Genomic DNA, 23,852 nt, shown 5'->3' with positions numbered 1-23,852 from the left:
GGAGAAGCAATCTGTCCGGGCACCTAGTTAATATTCTATTCATATAACCCTCCCGCCTCCCGCCGCAGGTCCGACTCCGACACATGAACGAGCCCCGGAGTGGAGCAGGCGCAGGCGATATAAATATAATTTTAATTTACGGCGTAAGAATTGCTTTTTCTGTGCAAAAAGAAGCACCAAGGAACAGGGGGAGAGAAGGAGAAGCAGGATTCGGATACGGAGGATACCTGCACCGAAATGAGATTTTAATTTTAATTTAGATTACGATACGAAATTGATTTTAAAGCAGCAAACACCGCCATGCCAGAGAATGGATAAAGCGGCGTGGATAAAGGAGAGTGGATAACTGGAATAAATTGCATATGAAACAGAGAGGACGGAGGGGAAGACTACTGACAATATTTAACACAAAAAGGATTTAGACAAAGACAGGTGGCAGAAGGGGAGGCCGAAGGAAACCCAACATCAGGCCTGCAGCAGTTCGAAATTTAACTATTTTTGATTTCAGCCTCATTTGGATTCGACTTTCAGTTGCTTTAGCTCTAAATAATATGTAAAAATCAACAGCAACAACAGAATATATTATAAAACAAAAACAAAACAAAAACAAAACGTATAAGAAAAAGATAAACAGTAGACGTACAAAGGCATAGAAAGCAAATCAAATTAAACAACAAGCGTGAACATTTGCATATACCCAAGACAAGGAAACCCAACCAGAGCAAGCCCAAAGAAAACCCCCAAAAGAAAACCAAACCAAATGCAACAACAACAACAACACCACACTGCGCACTACAGACGCACAACAGTATACCGGAGTGTGTGTGGGCTGTGTGTGTGCGTGTGTAATACACACTGTGTATGTGCGTATGTGCATGTGTGTTTGGTGTTTGTGGTTCAGCAACTAAGCTAATATTAGATGTAAACTAAGCTAATTGATAACATTAAATGGATTGCAAATAAAAGTCAACCACAAAACCGAAACACATGAAATCTGATTGGTAGTTGCCAGAGTCCAGAGTTTTGGGAGTCACAAACAATTCTCCTTACTAATACTCGCACGTCTTTTATTCTGTTCTCTGATTCCATTTCCAAACTAGCCTCTCGATCCTCATCGAATCTGAGCTCTCTGAGAAGAGCCTACAATAAATTGTGTTATTTTGATTCTTTTGATATCTCTCCACTGATCTGCATTGCCACCTCATTTCGTTTGATTTTGCCATAGATAACCTTGCTGGAATAGTTCCAGATGAATTCTCTTGGATAGTTCTGTCGCTTTGCCTTCTAAATGATGGAGCTTTTGTTCCTTTGACTCTCACTGAGTCCTCTGTGACTGATAGGAGTGCCTTGGCGTTTGCTTCCGCTTGTGCAGCCTCACCATAGTGGGCAGTAGGAGCTTCAGGCTGCCAGACAGCATAATGCAGAACCCGGCCATGGCAAAGGCAGCCGAGTATCCCTGGGTGGCCTCCACCAGAATGCCACCCATAGTGGTGCCAATAAAGACGCCCATGCCCATGGCCAGAGCAGTAATCCCAAAGGCATTGGTCAGCTTCGAAAGTCCCAGGTATCGCACATAGATGAGGGCCCGCAGGGTGGCGTACACAGCTGACAATCAGAGATGAGATGTGGTAAGTACGAGTGGGCAGAGGGAGGGCAGGTTGCTCACCTGGTGCCACGCCATAGCACAAGCCGTACAGCAGCTGGAACCAGACAATATCGGAGCCGAAGAAGGCGCTGATGAACACAAAGAAGCCCCCAAAGAACATGCCACCGCCACAGATGTAGGTGGTGCAGCCGCGCAGCTTGTAGGCCGCGAAGCCGCAACTGATGCGCATGGCAAAGTTCATGAAGCCGATGGCAGGTCCAATCAGGTTGGCATATTCGCTCGGAATATCCGTGCGGGCCTTGGAGTAGACGAAGGGTATGTTGAAGCCCATCGGGTAGAAGAAGGCCGACGCCACCAGCACCCGGAACTCGAACGACTCCAGCAGGTGGTAGTCGAACAGCCTGTTGAGGGCCTTCACAATCTTGTTGTGCAGCCAGTGGCGCTTCTTGAGCGGTCGTCTCCTGGCCATGCGAATGCGACTAGCTGATTTGCCGGGACGTTCATCGTATGACATCGGACTGCCCGGCGAATCCTGTCCCGGGCCGGTCAGCTTCTTCTTGTCGTCGCTGGTGTAGCCCTGAATATGGGCTATGCCGTAGGTGGCTTTTTGGGTCTGTGAAGGGAGTGAATCGAGGACGAGATTATTGTGTCCCAAGTAGAGACGCCCAACGGGCGGAGGCACTCACATGCTGGGCCGATCCCAACAGCTGCATCTCCTTGCCCTCCACCTGCTCCGTGCTGTGGGGCTTGTCGTATTCAACGGGGCCCGTGTAGAAGAGATCCTCGCGCAGAATCGGATCCGTGCGGATCACTAGGTTTCGGTCTTCGTCCAAGGGCCGCTCCTCGTCGTCCTGCTCCTTCCTCGTGCAGCAGGGCGAGATGCGTCGAAAGAAGGCCGCTCGCTTCGGGTGCGGCTCGTACGTCTCCAGGATGGTCTGGGAGCCCAGTCTCGAGTGGGAGTCGCGCAGAAAATTGTGCACATAGAAGTTGCCGTAGTACTCCTCGGAGCTGGACTCCATCAGGCCGGCGGGTCTGTTCAGCACGCCCACCTGTGTGGGCGCCACCTCCACGTAGGCGCAGGCAATCATCAGTATGCACAGAAGCAGGCAGACGTGCACCCTCAGCACGTTCCGCCAGCCGATCAGCGGCACCAGCCAACTGTTGAGGAACGAGAAGACCACAATGCCGGCTCCAGCGCCCGAGCACGAGAAGCCGCTGGCCAGGGCCCGATACCGCTCAAAGTAGTAGCCGATGATGAGCTGCGAACTTACCCAGATCATGCTCAGGGCCGGACCACCTGCGGGTTGGGACCTGCGGTGTTTATAGTCGGTGCTCGGGGGAGGGAGCGAGATGCTACCTACCAATGATGCTGTAGAACACGATCATCATTGCCAGGTTCGGGCTGAAGCTGGCCGCCAGTATGGACAGGGCCGAGATGATCACTCCGGTCATGGCCACCGGCCGAAAGCCGTAGCTGTTGATCAGGGCGCTCGAGAAGGCGCCGCCCATAAAGTAGCAGCCGATCTGTATGCTGGCCACGAACACAATCCGCGAATCGTTCGCCTCAAAGTCCTTGGCCATGAAGGGCAGCAGGATGCCAATGGAGAACACAATCCCGTCGACGATCAGCTGCGCCAGAAAGCTGAGCACGAGCACAATCCAGCCGTAGCCCCCGTCGGGCGGTATCACCATGTAGATCTGTTGTGATGGGATGTTGTGGTTTTGTTTTTGGTCGGATTACTCTCAGCGGGACTGCAAGCGCTGTTCACTCACTTACAAAGACATAGCCCGAGGCCAGGTTGTTGCCGGCCAGGCCCAGGCCCAGGCCTGGGGTGCCCTTTCGTTTGCTGGAGCTGCTGGTGCTCGTATCGCTCAGGTCGGTGTACTGCGCCATCATCATGTTGTCGATCGAAGGGGGGGCATCTGAGTCCATATGCTCCTCGTAAGCTCGCGAGTCTTTTGAAATGCGTTGCTGCTGCTGCTGCTGCGGGCTCCTCGAGCTGAACGCATCGAACGACTCGTCGGAATCATCCAGCGGCAGCACCTTGTCGGGTCCTGCAAGAAGCCAAAGCCCACCCTTAGACAACGAACATGTCATGCCGCGGCGACTTACTCTTCTTGTAAACCTTCTCCGTCTTGGTGATCAGGATCTCGTGGTCCTCAATGTCGTACAGCGCCGACTCGTGGCTGGAACTGTAATTGCTGGACCCCTCATCGATGTCGCTCTCGTCGACGGGCTGCGCGCGATCCTTGACATGGGCAGACGGCTTGGTCGGGTGCCGTCTTGCTGAAGGATTACTGTGAGCTCGGCCCGGATCGGTGCCCACCGCCGTGTCCACCAGTCGAGGCGGCTGTGGCCTTTCCGCCTGCACCAGGATGTACACTGGTTCCACGTAGGGCAGCTCTGAGATGGGTTCGATGGCAGATGGCGCCTTCCGCACTCGCTGCGAGTCGGTGCTCACTCCAGTGTCCATTAGGCGCGGCGCTTCGGGGGCGTCTGCCTGCACCAGGATATGGGGCACCCGAATCCTCCTCTTAGGCGTCTTGCTCTTGGCGTCGGTATCCCTCCGCTTGGGCCGTGGATCGCTCTCCAGCTGAAAGTCGAGCATGTGTGGTCGGTCCGTTTCCGCGACGACAGGGTGCTGATGATGGGTTAAGTCCATGGAGGCTCTGGCCTTTGTCGGACTCAGACTCCGATTCCGCTTCTTCGTGGGCGGCGGATCTGTGGGGATTACGAAATCCACCGTGGCCGGTGGTGGATCAGGCACCCTGTGGCTTGACTCACCCTCATCTGGGACGTCTGCTCGCTCCCCATTTTGGTCCACGCTCCGTTCCTGCCCCAGTCCAGTTCCGGTCAACGTCCTTTGCCTGCTGCTCCCACTGTTCCCACTTGTCCCCGGCTGCTCCTCATCCTGTGTTGGCGTTGGGCTGTCGGATTTTGGCAGGCAACGTTCGGGAAGTTATTTCGACTGGCTCGTGCTCCTGGACGGACACACTCACCTACCTCGATTCCGCTTCCTACTCATTTTTCGAGTCTGGCGCAGCGTTTCCCTGACATTTTTCACAAATCTCTCCCTGACTGTCTCCGTATCCCATATCCGTACAGAATCCCAGTCCTAATGTCAATGCCTCAGCGCGAACTTTTCCGTATAGGAGCGGGACAGTCGTCTACGTGTCTGGCTGCGATATGAGAAATTCCGCCAGCTGGGGGAATAGAGACGCTCCAGTTCCGCTGGCTGGCCTGTCGCCGAGCATTAGCTCCACTCGGTTACCAACTGCTGTCCTGGCTGCCACACGCACGTGACAGACAGTTGTTCCCGTGCTGCCCTGCTGCCCTGCTGCCCTGCCACCCACTCTGCCCACTCTATTGGCAGTTGCTTTTACTGCTCTGCTTATTCTGTTACTTTTCCGCCCTTCTCTTTACTATTCCCAGAACGAGTCGCACATCTCAATCGCAGTCCCAGCACCCAGAGATCGGAGTCCCCGCTGTTCCCCTTCCAGTTGCCTGTTTATTTTGGACCAAAACAAAATTGCATCAGTGCAATTTCATTGATTGCAAGTAAATGAAATCATTCCGTAGTCGTCGTCGTCGTCGTCGTAGTCTCACTGCCAACTTTCACAGTGCAGCACACAAAACCAGCCCCGGGAGTGCATTTGTGCTTTAAGAGGAGCTGCTCCAGAGAGAGTGCTCCTATTTTGTTCCTGCCAGTTACTCAATCTGCAGCCGCGCTCAAAGGCAACACAGAAGTCAAGAAAGAGCGCAATACACTTGGATGCTCGTACATACTCGTATTTGCACTGTACAGCTCCCACTTCTTGAATTTGTTTGCCGAACAATCCAAGCAGCTATCTTAAGAGAGAATAGTTTGGGGAAAAAATGCTGTATAGAAAGTCTCTATAGATCCCTTGCTCCAGTTTAAGACTTTCCCTCTGGGAAATTGCGCACTAAATTCAATGGAAATGGAAATGAAAGGTGATCCAAGGGAGGACCAGCTGTAAGTTTAATGAGTCGCGTCCCTACCCATTCAGAGCTCCCCTCAATCGTTTGGACTGACCGAAACTAAAGCATCTCTGAAGTGGATCGCAACCACTGCCGCTCGAAAAGTTCAAAGTTTTCAAATGAATAACAAACAAAATGCTCTAATTAATTAGCGTTCGCTTTTTAACAACCATTGCCAGTTCCCCCTACCCATTCTGCTACCCTTTTGTAGCCTGCACTTGGTGGGGAGGGGCTGGAGGAGTGCAGCGCCAGTTTCGCGCCTCATGGCCCCTCTGCTTTCACAACAACTCTATGAGGAAATTGTTTTTTCAAAAGGTTTTCTCGTACGTGCTTGCTTTTTATGCCCTTTGTTTCCCACCCCACCCCACAACATTTTTTTGTATTTTTGGTTGAGATTGTGATTGGATCTGAAGCGGAGGCTGGCCAGAGGCTGGGCTTGGGAGGTTGAGGGGCGGCGAGAAAGCCTTGAAATCGAAACGGCCGAAAGATTGCGCTGCCAAATTGTTAACGGCAATTGACCCAATTTTATGAGGGGTGGGGGCCCTCATGCATGCACGGCCAGTGCACACTGGCGGAGTCCAATAAAAATATCGGCGTAAAAGCGAAAACGGCCCTGAGAGCTTCAGAGGTTTTTTGGATTAACCCAACCCCCACCCCCCACCCCTTTGTTTATCCACCATTCCGTTCCGTTCCGTTCCGTACTGTCGTTTCGCCGCTGCGCTCTGTTTGCATTAAACAGTCACCCGAGAAGGGCAAGAGGGGAAAGAGTGTAGGGGTAGGCGTAGGGGAAATGCATGCAGCTTGCAGGCTTGTGATGTCTATTTTTTCTTTATTACGAGTATTGTTGTTCCGAAGGACCCGCCGAATCGGAGGGTACCGCTACGGGCAAGGCAGCGAAGCGTTCACAAAAAACGAACGAGAATCAACAAGGAAAATCCATTTGGGTCGAGCACGCAGCTCCTCCGCTGGAGGGGGGTGGCCAATTGTCAAGGCTATTGCGACATGTTACAAAATCACAAAGCCGCCTCCAAAAAAAAAAACAAATAAAATACTACATAGTTACTGGTTTCACTTTAATTTAAGAGATATTTTGCTTAGGCCGGGTCAGTGTTTTATTTTGCTGTTCCGTCATTTTCCAACAAGAGCCACGCAATTGGCTAATTACTGCAGCATTACGGCGGTGTGGGCTCCAACTCTAGAAAGCAACTGCTCTCCCAGTTGTGCTAAGCTCTAAGCTAATTTGCCTGAGAGGCAATTCTTAATTATATATCAATCACTTCGCACGCACACTCAGCAACATTATGAAAATATACAAGGTGGGCCATTCTCGCACTGCGCTTTTTTTTCGGGGCCTATTTTGCTCGTACAAATGCAATTACAGCAAAAAACTTCACTGTGACTGCAGGTGTGTGAGTGATGATGAATTGGATGTGTGTGAGTATGTATAAGAACCGAAAGAGAGGGAATTGTATAATTGCATCATACTCACCATCGCAGAGCATGGTACAGTACACAGTATACAGACGACAAAAGAGATGAGACATACAAGAAGGAGAGAAATACAAAGGGCCTAGATCAGAGGCCGGCAGCGTCGTATGCACTGTGCATAGGAAAAAATTTCCGGCAGCGCAGTCGGCACACGTACAGCGTAAATACTTCGTGTGGTTTCGTTATTCTGTCTGATGACGTAGCGGCAGAGAAAAGTGCTTCGGGCTATGCACAAACGGCTTCATATTCTGCTCGCTTGCCTCAGCAGCAGAGAAGCATTCATGGGCCCTATGCACAATTCTTCGGCTTTCGCAGCGGCAGAGAAATAAGTAACGTATTTGACTTCGTGTCTGTTGTTTTCGCACACAAACGCACCAAAAAAATGTGTGAGTCTGTGTGCCGACCCCTGGCCTAGATAGATAAGATAATACACGGAAAGCAATACCATAGGAGATTCCCGAGTAACAGACAAGATTCATTATTTTCTAGTCTACCAAAATTGAATGTTTCATGTCTGAATCGTAGCTATTTCAATTGCCTATGCTTGCCTGGGGAATACTTGCCCCCGTATCGCCCTAGCCCTTTTCCCAAATCCGATTCCACACCATCAATCGGGCTACCACTCACTTAACTGTCTGTACACACCACAGCTGAGATCTGTAACTGGAATTCCGGTAGTTTCGGGCTGCATTGTCAAAATTTTCGTTTAAGGTCCTCGTCATGCTCATCAACGCCGTTCCCATCCGTTGCAAATTTCTCTGTGGAATGCGGCGCCTACTCGCCACGACGCACAGGGTCCAGATCATGGCCAAAGCTGGATGGAGCAGCCATAGCGGCGACGACTGGGAGCCGATTCCGAGCTGCAAGTTTCGTGCGGTCAACAAGCCCGTGTGTCATCCCGTTGCCGTAGTTAGAGCCAAGTACTTTAAGCGGCCGACGAAATGCAAGACGGATGAGGAGCTGGCCATGGAGCCGCGCAGCTCGCTGGGTGTCTACATGCGCTGCGATCCGCCGTACAGACCCTCGGTCAAGTGTCTCCACTCGTGCGGGGAGCGCCTCGACAAAACCATGTACAGGCCGAGTCGTAGCCTGCACCGCGACTACCAGCAGCACTGGGCCGAGTGCGTCTACAGGAAGCCGAGACGCAAAATCCGTGTCCTGCCGGCGGAAGTATCGAAGCGGACGCCAAAAAAGAAGTGCGACGAACTCCTCAAGAGGGTGTGCCACGTCCATGTTCGCCTCGAATGCAAAAAGCTGGCGGATTACATTAACCGAAAGTGCCCGCGGGCGAGGCTGTGTCACTGTCCGCCTCCGGCCGGCAACACCACCTGCCGGCGCGCCCGAAAGCTATCCAAATGCCGGCGACGTCTGACCCTCTACCCCAGCTTCTCCGAGTGCTTCCACAAGCGGAATGAAGCCAAGCCCTGTGAGTGTCGCTGCCTGGCATCCACACTCTGCGAGATGATGAACTACTCCAGGAAGCGACTTTAGAAACGACTGGTGAAAGGCTTCTAGTAGGCGCAGTCGTACAGCTCCTAGCCCAGCCCCTGATAGCTACCGATTCGGCTCACTCAGATGTTGTCGTTTGGGTCTTGAACATCTCAAAATTCTCGTCTTCCTTTGTCCCGTTTCTGGCTGCTTTTGGATACCGTTTTAAATTCCTGTTTGTACACGCCGCTGTGATGAGTATTCTGCAAAGCCTTGTGGGACGGCTGCTGGCCATTCCCATGCCCATGCCCGCCCACACGGCGTCTGTGCTGAGCAGGACGCTCACCACCGAACAGAAGCTGAAAATGCGGCAGATGCGCCTGAAGCAGAAAAAAGCGTTCGTGCTGCCCTGCTACATGGCCCTGCGGCGCACAGAGTACAAATGCCCGCAAAGGATCGTGGCGCCCGTGTGCGACGACGATCCCTGTGGCCACGAGCCCCTGCCCCGGGACCTCACCAAATACAAGCCGAGCGACAAGGCCAAGCGCAGGTATCAGCGCAACTGGTCGGAGTGCTATCCCGAGCCGCTGCCCTACGTGCGGATGAAGAGGATCTATCCGATGCGGGCGAGACGATCCCGCGTCACGATGTACAGGCCCCAGACGGCGTGCCAGCCGGAAGAACCGGCTACCGTAAGAGCCCGTGCCAAGCCAGATCAGTTGATGGACGTTCAGTCATGCGTCATGCCCTGCTGCAAGTTCTCTGCGCCCCACTGCAGACCTGCACGGAACCCTCCCTCGTGCGAATTCTACTTACGGGCCTCGTGCTGCACCAAGCGAGCCACCAAGTACCCGAGCTTCTCGGAGTGTCGCAAGCATCCGCTCCTGGAGCCGCTTCCGGTCTGTGAGTCCGCCATGAAATGCTCGATCTGCGACATGTGGGCCTACTGGCGGAGAAAGCACAGGGGCTGGTGAGCGCGATGCGCCAGGGAAGCTCTGAGCCCGAACAACTGGCCTGGATACCAAACGAAGGAAGAGGCGTATTTTGGCATAATTTTAAATAAAACCATTTGGCATGTCATCTATGTGGTGGTTGTTGAATTGTGTGGGAGGGGGGAATCGTAATGGGATCTTCACAACTAATCTGCTTAAATGGAGATTCCATGATTTGCTCTTTGGCTTATCCAGCTTGGAACTATTCTCCTTGGAACATAGAGCGGTGGGGTACAGATATCCCCTTCCTGGACTGGTGTTTTCTCTCAGCTTAATTGCCTTTTATTGTGATTTGTGTGAATAAAGGCAGCTTTGCCTCAGTTTTCTTTAAATGTTTTATTTAAAATGGCAACTCGCAACTCGAATGGAATGCGGGGAAGTAAAGTGCAGATTCCGCTTGATGGTTAATTCCTGGTCGTCAGCAAAATCCTCTGAATGCCGTCGCCCTGTGTCCTCCTCTGTGCTATACTTGCGCCACCTCTGCATTCATTTTTCCCTGCAGCTCTTCAGCTGGAGTGCTCTGCCGTGCAATTCCTAAAAGGGATTTGCATGCCGCTGAGATGTTTATCGTAAATTGTTGCCGTCGTCGTCTTTTCTTTCCATTCCCTTTCCGGCGGCCCCTGTCGTCTGGCGGCGTACAAATGTCAACGGCACAAAGCTCTGACGTTTACATTGAAAGTCACTTTGGGTGCCAGACAGAGAAGGAGACGGGGACAGAGACAGAGATGGTACACACAAAGGCAGATGACAGTGCAAAAGAAGAGAGGGAGCCAGAGGCGGGAGACGGGAGACAGCAGAGAGCGATGGGCTAATGAAAAGCGCCAACAAAATGCAATGCATTTTTATTTTTATTTAAATGCAAATGTTTACCCTACTTCCTCCCACTGATGCTCTGCTGCTCTGCTGCTCCTCTGCGTTGCTCCTCCGAGGAAGTGTTTAATTGTTGGGCCTGGCATTGAAATGGAACCAAAAAGACCTGTAAGAGCAGTACCTACATACACACATTCATACATACATACTGCACAGGAGGGAGAGAGAATTTTGCCAAACATTTGGTCCTTCTATTGCTGTCCTTGCTGTTGTTTGGCAAAAAGTATGCCCTGGAGTGACATTTCGCACAAATGAAATGTATGGCTGAAAAGTTGTCTATTTCTGTGCCCAAACAAATAATTTTATTATAAAAGTTCTTCCTATTTTTTGCCTTTTTTTCGCCATCCCCATGAATGGCTTGTTTGTGTCGGCTTGTGGCTTTTGTTGAGTAATAGATACCAATGTATGCATGTGGGCGAGTGTTGGTGTTGGTGTTGGGGCATGTGTTGTATGGAATGTTAAGTGAGATATATGTCACCATGAATTGTGTTGAAAGGACACAGCGCTTGCTGCAGTGTTGCGAATGGTGTTTACTCTATGTATAAATGTTGCTGAAAATCGGTTATGGTATTCCGAAACAATCCATGCAAATAAACGATTAAAAAGCCATCACCAAGAGAGTAGCCAAAGTATTTATGAGCTTCCATTGTTGCAAAAGAGACAAATCTAAGAATCACAAAGAGAAAATGTAATCAGAGGAGAGCGAGCTTACAGAAACGACCGTCAAAAGAGAGCGGGCTTAGCCCCAGAAAGAGATATATTCTAACTAATGCTTTCAGCTTTCTGATTTTTATAATCTCTCTTTAGATCTTGCAAGCTGCATCATACATTACATTATCTCCATAGTCGCATAGACTTTACTCATCCCCTCCATATCCATATCCATATCCATAACCATACTCGTACTCCTACTCTTGCTCGCAGTATGTAGATTATGATAAGGTTTTACGACTCTGTAGCCGCAGTTGCTCGCAGGATTAAAAGCTTTTTGTGGTCAGGTTACGTAGAAGAATTGTTGGAGGAGCCGTATGAGTGGGCGGGCGGTCGGACCAGCCTTAGGCAGGGCAAGCAACAACAGCAAACAAACAAATTTAGTTATGGACCAACAAAGTTGCCAAGCCTTTTTGCTTTTTGCTTTACAGCTTGGCCAATTAGTTGGACGACAAGGACGATACTGCTGCTGCTGCTGCTGCTGGTCTTAATTGCACGTGCTCTTTTAATGCAGGCTCTGTGCAACCGCTGGGAGGGAGTGGCAGGGAGCATGTGCATACATATGTGGCAGCAACAGCAGCAGCACCCACACATAACCATAAATGTAAAATGCCAAGGGTATTCCCTTTTTTTTCACTACATTTTATACACTTTGTTGGCTCCATGTCCGGCTCTAAATGGCTTGCCGTTCTTTGCTGGATTGTTAATATTATTTTATAATTTCTTTTTATTACTCTAATGGCTGCCCTGCCCCATGCCGCTGCCGCCATCGCCTGGGGGTGCAGCCAACGGAATGGCAATGGCCGTAAAGTGCCGTAAACATGTTGTCTCGAAGCGAGTCCCGGACTTAGGGCCACCATTTGGCTAGTCAAAGTGTGGCCATTAAATGTTAACCAGGCAATGCCAACAAAACGCTCTATGCCCGTTCGAGCGGGGGTCCAAGTGCACAGCGGGGATTTTAACTGTCTGAAATGGAGCCACTTAACCCCCGAGAGCTAAGGAAATACTCGCACCTGACAATTAAGTGTAGTCAAGTATTAGGGTATTCTAAAGGGCGGGCGTTCGAATGTGTAGTCGGGTGAACGTTTGATGTCGGAGGAAATTTATGATTGGGAGCAATAACCTGCACCTGGAGCCTGGCTTAAAATATATCCTCAAAAAAACTATAGCTAAGGTGGCTCACTACTGAACACATTTCCACACCTAATATTCCGACAGAGTACTGCTTCAGCAGAGCAGCAGTAAATACAAGCTGCTGCGTGGCTGTTTATTCTGTCTACTCGTCCCATCAATCGAGTGCCTGCCTGCCACCGTTGACATTTATTGGAGACGCGATTCTATTGACATAATTCGAATAGGCAACAACGTGCCACGCAATTCAAATGCCTCAAAATGTAAATTGCCTCACAGAGTGGGTGGCTACTAGAGTTGGCAGGGAGTAGGGTAGGGTAGGGTAGGGCTTTGAAGACAAATCAATTTGATGAAATACCGAAAACAGGATGAAGCACACAAAGAGAGACACGACACTGACAGAGAGTGGGAGGGGCACACACACACACACACACCCATTTTCGGGCATTGTGCGAATGACAATGGCAAAAGATAAAAATGACAGGCACAAGCCGCGGATGAGCATGGGATGAGAGTAACGGAGAAGGGACACCATTGTCTCAGTGCCAAGGCAGACAAGTGTCCAGGGGTCTGCAGGGGGTGCGGGAAAACTCACTCTGAGTGGCACTTTTGTGGCAAAGAGTTTAAACAGCTGTTGTCTGCTCGGCGTCTAACTGTCAGGCCGTGGACTGAGGTCCGCAGACTCCAAACTCCGGACTATGGCTTATCGCCAGGGCTCTGATGCCTGGCGGCAGTCGGTTTAATTATGGCATTTAATTCCGAGTCCATTGTTTGGGAATCTCTGCCGGAGGACACAAACATGCAACAGTTTTGTTGCTGCCCCTGTTACCAGGCGGAAATACATTTGTTCTCATCCGGCCTCGACTGCATATCCCGGAAGTTTAAGCACACACACACACACATCTCAGCCATACATGTATTTCAGGGCATTCCAATGGAGAGAGATAAAGAGAGAGCCCTGATAATGAAGCCATTTTTGGATACCGAACCCCGCTTTAAAATGCCATTTATGAAACATGTGCCGGCATTTATGCATATTAAATTAGCCAGCTTAGCCAGCAAATAAACAGGCCAAAGGCGCACCGCACCGAACCCTTTTTTATGGCCTACGAAAACTGCGTCATATAAACACATTCCGCTTAATATTCAGAGGTTCAGCTGGAAAACCCAGGAAGGAACAAGCAACAGCAACAGCGACTGCGACTGGGACTGGGAGTATATGTATCTGCCAACAGAGAACACCCTATAATAGTTGTTTGGGGCAACTTAAAAACGCATGTTGAAAGTTTTCAAGTGTGAATTGCTCTTCATTTTTGCCACCGACCGACCCCGAGCGCAGGAGAAGGCATTTGCCGCCTTTCGTTGCCTACTTTTGTGCGCCAATGTTCTCCATGGCTGTGTGGGAGTGTTTATGTGTTTGTGTGTGTGTGTGTGGGTATGGGTGTGAGTCGCAGTTGTAACAAAAAGAAACATAAAATAAAATGGCAACGGCAGAAATGTTTTATAAAAATTTATATGAGCATAATTTGTAAATGCTACAAAAAAAAAAACATCTGAAAAGGAAAGGAAAATGGAAAGATGGAAAAATGGGAAAAGAGATGTAACCGACGCCTTCTCTATGGGCGTGGTGCATGTGTTTTGGCGATGAGGGCGTGGAGCTGACAGACAAAGAAAACGGAAAATGGTCTGTGGATGTGGGAATGAACATATTTCCAGAGCGAGCAGCTCCATTTGAATGGCCAGAGATATGGCAGCGGGTGGGTGGATGAGAATGAATGAGAATTCCCCCCTGAATTGGAATGCTGCAAATTTAAGAAATATTTTGTTAATATCTGACGCATATAGAGAGATAGAGATACATATAGAAACGATAGCAAAAGGGCAGGAAAATCTCTTGGATTTACCAGAATAAATAAATTACCGAGCATGGCTCTTACGCCATTAATTCAAGAACATTTAAAGAAACATCTGAAGGTATCCAAAATATTCAAATAAATACCCGTAAAACTCTGAGGCCAAACAATCAAAAGTAATTACGAAGAACTCTTCCAGCCATAGATTCTGCTTCTGGCCACATCATTGATTAATCGTTGACAGACTCCTGGCATTCCCCTTTTACCAGCCTGCTCCTGTAGACTGCTGCATGTGGCATGGTATGTGGCAGTCAATTAAGATGCAAATTGTTTTCGCATAAAATCAAATTTCGTTTGCTGCCAAACAAGCAAAGGAATATCAGTTTGCCACTTGTCTCACTCATTTCGTGTTCGTTTGCTGTTGCTGCTGCTGCTGCTGTTGCAACATGATGCGTGGTAAGAGGTGGGGCGAAGAGCAACACTGACATCGGCCAATGCTTAAATGTCGTTCAAGTTTTCGAGCTAAGTGCACTCCATATGCAATCGACACATGTGTGCAGCCAAACTCGTTAACACTTGAAAAGTTTCATGGGCCTTGGGGCAAGGCGGGGCCAGTTCTCTGCTCCCGACAAAGACGTGCCCCAAAGAGACACATGCCACATAGCTGTCTCTGGCTGTGTGTAAGTAATGTAAGACTGCTGCAAAAACCACTTAAGCTGAATATAATATGGAATACTCGTATTCTCCAGCCCAGCGAGTTCCCACAGCTCAGAGTGTAAGCATTTTGTTGGCCCGACAAATCAGCGATGGGGAGGCAGGGTGCGGCTAAGGAGATGCTGTTGTGTAGCCTTTGGGCATCATACTCGTATAAATCTGGTAGCTGGTAGTGGAGTTTGGTGCAAGAGAAACACTGTCTGGAGTGCTGCTTCACAATAACTGAATACGGTGAGCCCCAGGGTGCTGCGAAAGGTTTTTAGTGCAAAAAATACCCGACTTAAACTACCAAATCCATGGAAATTAATGAATCAAAACATCTCTGCTTTCCTGGGCACCCACAAAATTGACTTTCTAATATGTTAAATATTCGAGAAAATTTCCCAAACTTCACTTTAACTTTAGTCCCCCTAGAAGCTTCCTAGTTGGCGGGATGGCTGTTTGCCTGTTTCGGCGACCGAGGACAGCCAGTCTGGTGGAGCGGACCAGCTGCCGTCTGTTACACGAAATCACGGGTGCCCTGTCGCTGGGCGAGATCCTTGGAGCGACGAATCTGCGCAAGAGCACGCCCGAGGAGTATCGAATACTGCGCGACATTCTCATCTCCTACGAGCGGTACAGGGGAGTGGGCAACGACATCCAGCTGACGCTGCAGGAGCGCGTCGCCAACGAGGTGATCATGTGCGAGAAGAAGCGGGAGTACCAGAAGGGCATCCTGGATCCCACCAAGTTCGCACCGGGCCACCACATCTTCCAGGTGCTGCACAAGATCCGCAATTCGCCGCTCTTCAATATCCTGACCAAGATGCCCAAGGGGGCGGCCCTCAAGGTGCACGACACCTCTTTGTGCAGCACGGACTACCTCATGACGCTGATGAACAAGGAACATCTGTGGGTGTGCACCACCAACGAGGGCTGCCACGTGGCCGAGTTTCGATTCGCCCCGGAGAAGCCCACCAAGGGGCTCTTTCCGGACGGCCAGTGGCAGACGATGGAGCAGCTGCGCGAGCGGCGCGGCGAGGAGAATCTCAATATGTATCTGCGGGGACGCTTCAGCATGTATCAGAAGGACAGCTTCAGCAATAACGCCGAGGCCTGGCGGCACATGATGGGCATATTCGATCTGCTGGATGGCCTCATCCAGTACGCCCCCGTCTGGGGCGATTACTACTACCAGGCCCTGAAGGAGTTCCGCGCCGACGGCGTGCAGTACATGGAGGTGCGGACAACGCTGCCACAGCTGTACTGCCTGGACGGGCAGAAGCTGCCTGTGCGCGAGACCGTGCAAATCTACAAGGATGTCCTAGGCCGTTTCAAGAAGGATCATCCAGACTTCATCGGCTCCAAGCTCATCTACGCCCCGCTGCGGCATGTCCAGCCCGAGGTCGTGGGACAGTATGTCAAGCAATGCACCGAGCTGAATGTGAGTGAGAGATCACACCCGATGGGTCTAGACTTTTAAGGCTGAATCTTCCCCTCTGTATCTGTGCAGAAAGAGTTCCCCGGCTTTGTGATTGGCTTCGATCTGGTGGGGCAGGAGGATGTGGGCCATCCGCTGAGCCAATTCGTCGAGGAGCTGATCAAGCTGCCAGACAACATCAACTTTTACTTCCATGCGGGGCAGACGAACTGGTACGGCTCCCACGTGGACGAGAACCTGATCGACGCCATAATGCTGGGCACAAAGCGCATCGGACACGGCTACACGATCACCAAGCATCCGCTGCTGATGCAGCTGGCCAAGTACATGAACATCGCCCTCGAGGTGTGTCCCGTCTCCAACCAGGTGCTGCAGCTGGGCTCCGACTACCGCAACCATCCGGCGGCCACGCTGATCGCCGAGAATGTGCCGCTGGTCATCTGTTCGGGCAGTCCCGCATTCTGGTGCGCCTCGCCGCTCTCGCACGACTACTACATGGCCTTCCTGGGCATTGCGCCCATGAACGCCGATCTCAAGTTCCTCAAGCGCATCGCCAAGAACTCGATCCGGTACAGTGCGCTCAAGGACGAGGCCAAGGCGACGGCAATGGAGAAGTGGAAGAAGAACTGGGAGGAGTGGATCAACGATGTTGTCAAGAACAAAGACAAGACTCTCAATCCAAGTAAATAATAGAAAAAATCTAAGGGAATCGTAGCTATATTTAGAATCATTTTTAATGTACTCGTACTCTCGGATCCCATAGTCCATAATTATAAAGGAATGTTGCAATCGTCTGTTGTAGTTCCAGGCATACTTTGGGAATGCCTGACTTCTATAGATTCTATAATCTATAGCCGCTTTGCTGCTGTTATTGTGAGTGTTGCGTACCTCCTTTTGTATGGGAAACTATCGGCGGTAAACCGCTTACACCACAATGTTACCCATAACTGGAGGAAACCCGGGCTTATCCAATTACATAAAGTGCCTCCTCTCCTCCCTCCCCATAAGTCATGCTGCTCTATTACTTTCCCTTTCCCCATCTAACCTCACACAACCTGATGGGAATGGCACCTGAAATGACGCAATTTTGCTCGCGGAGCAAAAACTTTCCCCCTCACGCACGGAGCATGGCTGTGCGCCCAGATCCCCATGGCCAAAACGGAAATAGCCGGGATGAACCTGGAGCTTGAACCGGAGGAACTGCACTTTCAGCCACGGCGCAAATTGTTTGAGTTTCCGCTTCGTGATTATTTCGGGCAGAGGCAGAGGCAAACCAATAAGTTTCTGGCCCAACTTTTTATAGCACACTTCGGTGTTGGCCTAGACGGGGCCGGAAGGAGTGGGCGAATAGTGGGTGCTTCGGGTTCGGTTGCGGAAGAGGTCATGCAAATGTCACAGACACAAACACTTCCGCTCGACTGTGTGTTCAGCTCCTACGATTGTATTCTTGAGACATGTTTCATGTTGTATGCTGCCGGCACTAATTTCATTGACTTCCATTTCACCCACCGACTCTTCCTTCCCCTTCCCGTCACACACATGCAAAAGTTGTGGGCTCTTGCACTTGTCTAGTGGGGGGGGGGGGGCCAAGAAAGAGAGAAAGTCTTTCTCTTCGATGCGATCATGAAAGGAAACTTTTTGCCTTGCCTTGCCTGCCATTGCTTATAATTAAAAACTTTATTATTTGTCAAACTTTGCCCGCAGCTGTTGCACATTAGGGAGACAAAAAGAGAGGAGAGAGAGAGAGAGAGAGAGACAAAGAGAGATAGAAAGAGTTCTCAGCTTGTCGGCTATTTGTGTTTTATTCGCTGGCAAAAGTGTACTACGATTTTCATTTGATATGTATATGCATATAATACGCATATATTCTTGATCTTTCGTGTAGTTTAAGTCGAACAATTAGTTAATTTTACCATCTGAATAAATACATATTTCGTTGCTTATTTGTATGTGCTACAAACGTAGTGTAAGGGTATTTACGTGCAGCCTTCTCATCCAATGTTTGCTTACTTCTTCCAATTTTTCCTTCCGAAACCACACAAAAAAATTATCAACAATTATCGAAAAAGTTTCGCTTCATTTATTGTTTGACAGTTACAGTGCCAGGACACGCCCTCCTCCCTAGCCACAGTTATTCAAACTGCCAAACTCTAATTGGAGCCACACTGCGGGGCATCCATGTACATTGTACAATATATGTGGCACAGGGCAAGACAGTTTCACGGAGATTGGATAGTGATGGTTGGCAGACAGCGGCGAGAAGTGAATGCAAAACTTTTTAACGAGGCCAAAAGACATTTATGCCACACTCAGACAGATCGAAGATTCATGAATATAAATTGCTCCCAAAATGCTAAACAAATTAATCAAATATGCAAATGTTTCGCATCGAAAATATACATTGTACATAAACATGCATACATATGTACGTATGTACATACTCGTGTGTATATTAAAAGGCAGCAAACAGCATCGAATCGGTGTGGGAATCGTTGTGGGAATCGGTGCAGCTGTAGACAGATCTGTGTGCCATTCAAATCGATTTGGAGAGACCTGCTTCCTCTCGCCATGGCAGCGCTTTCGATTGGTCAAACAAAAAGTCAAATGCAGCTCAATAGAGAGTGAAGACCCCCAACCGAAGCTCAAGTGGAGACAGGAAACCGAATCAGCCACAAAGTCACCAGGCCCAGACATCAGACATCAGAACGAAAGCGGAGTTAAAAATCCCCAACTATGACATAAGGAAAACACACTACTATTTCACTGACCAAATACTGTGGGGCCAACCCTGAAGGTTTCTGTACGTTCTGTGGAAAATATCTTCTTGTTCTTCATGGTTCCATAAAGTGCACATTTCTTGTTGAAGAATTATCTTAAATCTTTCAGAACGTTTTAGTAATTAATCCGTGCAGCCAATAGCAAATGTTTCCCAGCCATCAGCTATGGCTGAGGGGGACACAAATCTCACAGAAATATTTCCAAACCTATCCATTACAGATGGCCAATGCAATGTTAAAAACTGTCGCATTGCCGTTTCATATTTCCACCCACACACACACACCACACGCACACGCTCGAGCATACATATATCGAATGTCTCATATCCTGAACTGCCATAAATCCACAAATACTCTCTTACGTACAACCGCCCACAATCCCTGGATACTCCCTCCATCCCTGTTGCTTCTCTGCTGCATTTTGACGTCTTGCTTTGGCAGCTCAACTACCAAATCCTCCTCATCCTGGCGGGGCTGGGGATGGGATGGATGATGACCATAGCGGCATAAAGCGCAGTTAGTTTGCATACAAATGGCATTTGGAAATGTGCAAAAGGATTGAGCAAAAATCACCGCGACATGCCAAGCAGGACAAATAATGTGCATAAATTTATCCACAGTTGGCCAGAAGACGAGCCACAATGAGCTAGAGAGAGAGATCGAAATGCCAAAAGCAGAATCGAAAAGGACAGGATTATTCGAGTCAAGGATACCTTTTATTTATCCACTAAAAAGGTGAAAAGTAGCTCCCTCGCTCCTTCAAAGACTCCCAACTCTCCTCTTCCATTTCTCTACCCTTCCTGGGTACAAAAGTCGAATGCAAAGACCCCAATGAGTCCAACATACCCCCGAATGGACAAGTGCTGGGTGTAAAAAACAAACAAGTGCTGGTCAATATGTTGCACTGGACAAGCGGATGACGACGATGAGATGTGCCTGATGATGATTAGATTACTGCATACGAGATGGGCCAGCGACCGGTGATGGGGCAGTGGGTGGTCAGTGACTGGCCACATAATAACGCTTATGTGCAGGACATTAGCATTGGCCAAGGATGGGGCGGCAGAGACGGCAGAGACTGCAGGGTACTGGCTGCTGTTTGGTCCAACTGATTGGCATAGTCGCTTACACTTCTCCTGTTTGTCCATCCCCCCAATGGCATCGTTTCGAATGATCAAAGTCTGAAATATGCAGACAGACTGGAATTTTTCGATGTGCAGCAGTAGAAGGACCTGGAAATAGAGATGGAGATGGTGCTGCACATGACGCTGGATCAGGACCAGTGGCATCTCCAGTATCGCTTTGAGTCTCCACTCTACTTGTTGTCTATATGCGTGTTTTATGTAAATACATTGTACGCAAAGGAACGTGTGTCCGTGTGTGTCCGTGGCCGTGCTGGTGTCAGTTTCGCCAAGCTAAGGCAAGCCTTTGTGAAACCAAAGGACAGAGAACAAGATGATGCAGGTGTAGGTGGTGTTAGAGCTGGAAATATGGAAGCGGTGAGGCAGAGCTGCGTTGACGAAGTGCAACATTTATCCATTAACAAACAGGGAAATAATTTATGTGTGTACCATGATTGAGTGGCGCCTCACATCACATATCAAGAGGCTAACAAAACAAGAAATATTGTATTGTGTAACTTCAAATAATATTCTAACTTATCTGCTATAATGAAGAACTAGATCTAAAATTAGAAAGGAAGTTTAACCAGGAATGTGCTTCGAATTATTCCATTATATTTATGTATCTTTTCTATATCCCTTATACTAATACAGAAGAATATATACAAATCATTGAGTGTCTGCCTTGTCATAAAAACGATACTTTAAAGCTTAGATTAGTGTGTTTTCCAAACGAATGAGATTAATATGGTGGAAAGGCTGGCATATTTCAATTAATGCCAGTGCGAATCACATACATTTTAATTGGATTTTAAATCGGATATCAATTTAGCAATGAGAATAAATGGCTTTTGGCCACTTTCGATTGCAGCTACGAGTATGTATGGGAGACCCTCACAATCATGTTTATTGTTTCGGGAGATTAACAAGGCAACAGAATTATGGCTGTGGAGAGAACAATGCAATTATATCTCACAATTTCCATGCAATTTGCCCTTTAGCTGGCTTTGTCTACGGCTGAATGCTGAATGCATTCGACCAGGGCCAAATGAATGTCCTTCCATTTTCAGTTCCTGTTACAGTTGCACTTCTATTCGGGGAGGGAGGGTGGATGCAATATTGCAATGTTGCCAAATTTGCAAATCATCAAATATAATTTCTAAACAAATGACACACCAGAAGCCACAATTTCAAAGCCGCCCATGCAATTACCCATACAAATTGCACAGTTCCATCACATGTACAGCAGCGGCTGAAATAATGGGTACACTTTATTATGTATTCGCCATAGCTGCCACAGCAACAGGAAATAGTCTGTCGCATACTAGTAGTACGATTATTTTGGCCACCTTTGTATATATAAATAGTAGCAGTAAATGGCCCTGTGAGTGTGTGTTTAATATCCACTGAAAATGTACAAATTATGCTGTAAATTTGGCCCACACTTGGCACACACACACACACACACACCCACACAGTCGTGATACTCGTACAAACAGTGTCCTACAATAGTTGATTTTCTGCAGGCATTCATTGCAAAGGGACATGTAGCCACAGGCCACGCGCCAGAGAGAGAGAGGGGAGACGGTGCAAAAGTGTTAGACAGAGAGGGAGATTCCATTGCAATTGCAATTGCATCACTGGTAACTGATTCCATTGCCATTGCTATTGCTGGCCCTATTTCTGGACCTGGCTCCTGCCTCCTGCCCCTCCTGGTAAATCATATGCAAATGCATGCGTATGACATTTCGGTTCGAAATTTTATTGTCCGCTCTGGTTGCTAAATTATTTAGAGCTTGATTCCTGCTGCCATGACCATCAGCATCAGTGTGTGGGCCGTGGGCGGGCTTAGGGTTGGGGTTGGGGTTGTGGAGAAGAGAGCGGCTCACGCATAATTTATACCGATGCGTCGTACGTTTGCGTGGGTGTACATGGGTGTGCAACAGTCTTCCCACTGAAATCGAGCCTTTGCAAATACAGACGTATCCTGGCGTATCCTGCCCTGGCTTGTTCTGTTCTGTTTTGGTCTGTGTTGGTCTGGCCTGGGCAGAGCTGTCTTTCAATTTGACATAAAACCCTTGGCCGGATCCCTTTCGGCTCACACATGACACTTTATGCAAAGTGCTCATCCCTCTTTTGTGTGTGCAAACGTATACAGTGTATCTGAAAAGTACGCGCTTGTAGATGAAAAAATATGACATATTTGACAAATAGTTTTGGCTTTAATATTTCCCCAAATTCTTGACCGTAAGAAACTTTAGAAATTAAGAAAAAAAAATGTAGAAAAGAGTTTCCCCGAACAACAAATTATTAATGAGAGCTTTCCTAGTACCAATTCTGTTAAAACCAAAATAACGAAAGGAGAGCAATTTTTCAGTGTCAAAACACTTTCTTGACTAACTGTATGGCATCGGCTTTCCCATCGGCGGCATCTCTCTCCCGTTTTGAATGTGCTTCTCGCCCTTTTGCCGCCACGCATCAAAATAAAACATAACAAATTTATTTGTATATACATTATATACATCCGTATTTTCTACGTGAGTGTGAATATACACACATACATGTATGTACTCCTATGTATGTACCGCGCTTATAAGAATGGCAGCAACAAATGAGGGAAATGTATTTGGCTTTTCTTTTCCCTTCATTTTTTATTTTTATGTGCAGTGAGACGTGCATAAAAAGGCACCACAAAAGTTCATTCAATTTTCGAATACTTTTTCATGCATTGACGAAGCCACAAAAAAGCGTTATAAGGCTCTTTAGAGTTTGTTATTCTTTTACATACATATGTACAAAATATACATACATAGTACATATGTAAATATATGCATATTTTTATATGGATATTTGTGTGTGTGTGTGTGTGTGTGGAAGCAGAAAAATCAACTGGAAGCGGATCATTTATATCCGATTGCAACATTATAAAACAAAATAAAAAAATACCATAATACATAGTTACGATTTTTTTAAATTACAAGTGACTGCATAATTAAGCCGTTCAATTTTTTCGCTTCAACTTTCGCTTTAAAAAATATAACCTGATTTGCCAATTTCACAAATATTAACCCATTAAAAGTCAAAATATTCCAGCTGCGTTAAGTTACAAATTTAAATGTAAATTTGCATTATTGGCATGAGCGCATAAGTTTTCATATTTGTGGACTTAAAAAAGAATGCTGCCATAAAGAATGCTGATTGAACACGAATAATGAATCTGAATAGTTCAAAAATCGTTCGATATCCCAAACTCTTTTATTTTTCGATATAAAATTAAATTTTTTAGCATTATTTAGGAGAAATAAATTGAAGAGCCTCTTTTGTGGTTTAAATTGCAGAGTGAAATGTGAAAATGAAGTTCCTACAATTGTTAACTTATCCAAGACTCTATGAAAACCCATACAAACATTTAGCTGTGGTTCATGTGGGCGAATGAGTTGCAGGTGTGTGCGTGCCCTGTGTGGGGCACATGTCGTTAGGGGGGCACTGAGGCGGAAGCTTTGGAATGTAAATTTTCGAGTGAATTGCTGCTCAGCTCACTCAGCAGGCAGATAGCAGATAAGCAAGCAGATTTATGACTGCACCTCGTGAGGGGCAAGAGTGCAAATTCTTTTTTTGGTTTCCTGTGCCATCAACTGGCCCCTAAAAATGCACCAGACAACACTCGATTCGTATGTTGGCATACGTAATTAAAACGAACCACTCACGTACTTTTTGGCAGACCCAACGACTGTCAAGAGT

The 23,852-nt window shown here is 48.1% G+C and overlaps 5 protein-coding genes across 5 annotated transcripts in view; 4 read left to right on the top strand and 1 right to left on the bottom strand.

Moving 5' to 3' along the window:
* Window positions 1-1,000, top strand: part of LOC111076330 (spondin-1) — a 44,290-nt gene extending 43,290 nt beyond the window's left edge. The window contains exon 6 of the mRNA XM_022370078.2: window positions 69-1,000. Within this exon, the coding sequence (XP_022225770.2) occupies window positions 69-87 (19 nt within the window). The 3' untranslated portion in view covers window positions 88-1,000. The remainder of the gene's footprint in view (window positions 1-68) is intronic.
* LOC111076329 lies at window positions 1,001-4,694 on the bottom strand. Its single transcript, XM_022370077.2, has 7 exons — window positions 4,607-4,694; window positions 3,720-4,534; window positions 3,384-3,661; window positions 2,968-3,304; window positions 2,293-2,903; window positions 1,667-2,219; window positions 1,001-1,605 (listed from the first exon to the last, which is right to left on the bottom strand). The coding sequence occupies exons 1-7, from the start codon at window positions 4,630-4,632 to the stop codon at window positions 1,316-1,318; spliced, it is 2,910 nt and encodes a 969-aa protein (XP_022225769.2). The 5' UTR covers window positions 4,633-4,694; the 3' UTR covers window positions 1,001-1,315.
* A 3,014-nt stretch (window positions 4,695-7,708) lies between these two features.
* LOC111076343 lies at window positions 7,709-8,585 on the top strand. Its single transcript, XM_022370091.2, has one exon. It carries the CDS (start codon window positions 7,815-7,817, stop codon window positions 8,583-8,585), a length of 771 nt encoding a protein of 256 aa, XP_022225783.2. The 5' UTR covers window positions 7,709-7,814.
* Window positions 8,586-8,606: 21 nt separating this feature from the next.
* LOC111076344 lies at window positions 8,607-9,608 on the top strand. Its single transcript, XM_022370092.2, has one exon. The coding sequence runs from the start codon at window positions 8,777-8,779 to the stop codon at window positions 9,494-9,496; it is 720 nt and encodes a 239-aa protein (XP_022225784.2). The 5' UTR covers window positions 8,607-8,776; the 3' UTR covers window positions 9,497-9,608.
* Window positions 9,609-15,113: 5,505 nt separating this feature from the next.
* LOC111076345 (adenosine deaminase 2) lies at window positions 15,114-16,999 on the top strand. Its single transcript, XM_022370093.2, has 2 exons — window positions 15,114-16,216; window positions 16,286-16,999. The coding sequence occupies exons 1-2, from the start codon at window positions 15,227-15,229 to the stop codon at window positions 16,901-16,903; spliced, it is 1,608 nt and encodes a 535-aa protein (XP_022225785.1). The 5' UTR covers window positions 15,114-15,226; the 3' UTR covers window positions 16,904-16,999.
* The last annotated feature ends 6,853 nt before the right edge of the window (window positions 17,000-23,852 follow it).

This window comes from Drosophila obscura, unplaced genomic scaffold (assembly GCF_018151105.1).
Source record: "Drosophila obscura isolate BZ-5 IFL unplaced genomic scaffold, ASM1815110v1 contig_25, whole genome shotgun sequence".
NCBI lineage: Eukaryota > Metazoa > Arthropoda > Insecta > Diptera > Drosophilidae > Drosophila > Drosophila obscura.
Note: the sequence above shows the minus strand (reverse complement) of the source record. Positions and strands in the feature narration are given on the sequence as shown.

Bases quoted from the DNA above. Each gene is read 5' to 3' on its own strand.
- LOC111076343 (XM_022370091.2), top strand. From the start codon at position 7,815: ATGCTCATCAACGCCGTTCCCATCCGTTGCAAATTTCTCTGTGGAATG.
- LOC111076344 (XM_022370092.2), top strand. From the start codon at position 8,777: ATGAGTATTCTGCAAAGCCTTGTGGGACGGCTGCTGGCCATTCCCATG.
- LOC111076345 (XM_022370093.2), top strand. From the start codon at position 15,227: ATGGCTGTTTGCCTGTTTCGGCGACCGAGGACAGCCAGTCTGGTGGAG. The intron at 16,217-16,285 runs GTGAGTGAGAGA...GTATCTGTGCAG, and splicing joins AGCAATGCACCGAGCTGAAT to AAAGAGTTCCCCGGCTTTGT.
- LOC111076329 (XM_022370077.2), bottom strand. From the start codon at position 4,632: ATGAGTAGGAAGCGGAATCGAGGTAG. The intron at 3,305-3,383 runs GTAAGTGAGTGA...CCATCACAACAG, and splicing joins TGGCCTCGGGCTATGTCTTT to ATCTACATGGTGATACCGCC. The intron at 1,606-1,666 runs GTGAGCAACCTG...TCTGATTGTCAG, and splicing joins GTGCTATGGCGTGGCACCAG to CTGTGTACGCCACCCTGCGG.